Raw genomic sequence first — 856 nt, forward strand, 5'->3', positions numbered from 1 at the left:
CCAGACCCCCCCCCCCTTCCCCCTTGTGGAGGGGCAGCAGCGGAGCCAGACCCTGGGATTTACTCACCTCCTGAGTGTCGGCGTAGTAGCTGTTCCAGTCGCTGGTTTCATGCCCTTCCATTTTCACAGTCCCTAACATTATGGAGCCAACCTGCCCGGTGTAACCATCCAGCCCTCTTGCAAGCGAGCGACGGGCAGCAGGAAAAGAGCCCGAAAGCCCGACCTAGCAGGAAGCTCAGGAGGGGCGGGGGGTGGTGGTGGTGGTGCTGAATTCTCCTCTATAACCAGCCAAAAAGGAGGCAGGGAGCGGTGTGGGGCGAGACAGTTGAGAAAGTGAGGAAGTGCCGGCTGGGATGTGAGTGGAGTTGAGCTGATGTGGATCTTACGTCGCAGAAGTACCCACCTCCTCCTCCTCCTCTCCCCATTTGTCCGCCGCACAAAGGCGTTCGCACCTACAAAGCCGGAGATGCACCTGCAAACAAGGCAGTTCCCCTCGCCTGCAACTCCCCCCGGGGCGGCACTTTATTTGCAAAGCGGCGTAATTGGTTTAAGCTTGTGGGGAAAGAAGGAGAGACAGAGGTGGGCAAGTGGGGGGTTGGGGAGTGGAGTAGGAAAGGGGGGGGAACCCCCCCTTTCAGATGGATAGGACAAATGCTAGGAGGGAACGGTGGAAATTAAATGAGGTAGATAAGGGAAGGGCAGCCCCCTCTGTTTGAAGAGAATGCAAAAGGCCATCCAGCCTTAAACCCCTGAGATTAGGGGCAATATTTACTAAAGTCCAGTAGATGCTCCTTTAACTTGATGGCCGGGACGTGCTCCAAAGTCCCGAGTCCCGCAGTCCCCAGGCTCCCCCCCC

At 57.5% G+C, this 856-nt stretch overlaps 1 protein-coding gene across 1 annotated transcript in view; it reads right to left on the bottom strand.

Moving 5' to 3' along the window:
* FOXA1 (forkhead box A1) overlaps positions 1-139 on the bottom strand; it is a 3,673-nt gene extending 3,534 nt beyond the window's left edge. Inside the window, exon 1 of the mRNA XM_009886960.1 lies at positions 68-139. Within this exon, the coding sequence (XP_009885262.1) occupies positions 68-139 (72 nt within the window). The remainder of the gene's footprint in view (positions 1-67) is intronic.
* Positions 140-856: the final 717 nt, after the last annotated feature.

Source organism: Charadrius vociferus, unplaced genomic scaffold (assembly GCF_000708025.1).
Source record: "Charadrius vociferus isolate BGI_N301 unplaced genomic scaffold, ASM70802v2 scaffold14, whole genome shotgun sequence".
NCBI lineage: Eukaryota > Metazoa > Chordata > Aves > Charadriiformes > Charadriidae > Charadrius > Charadrius vociferus.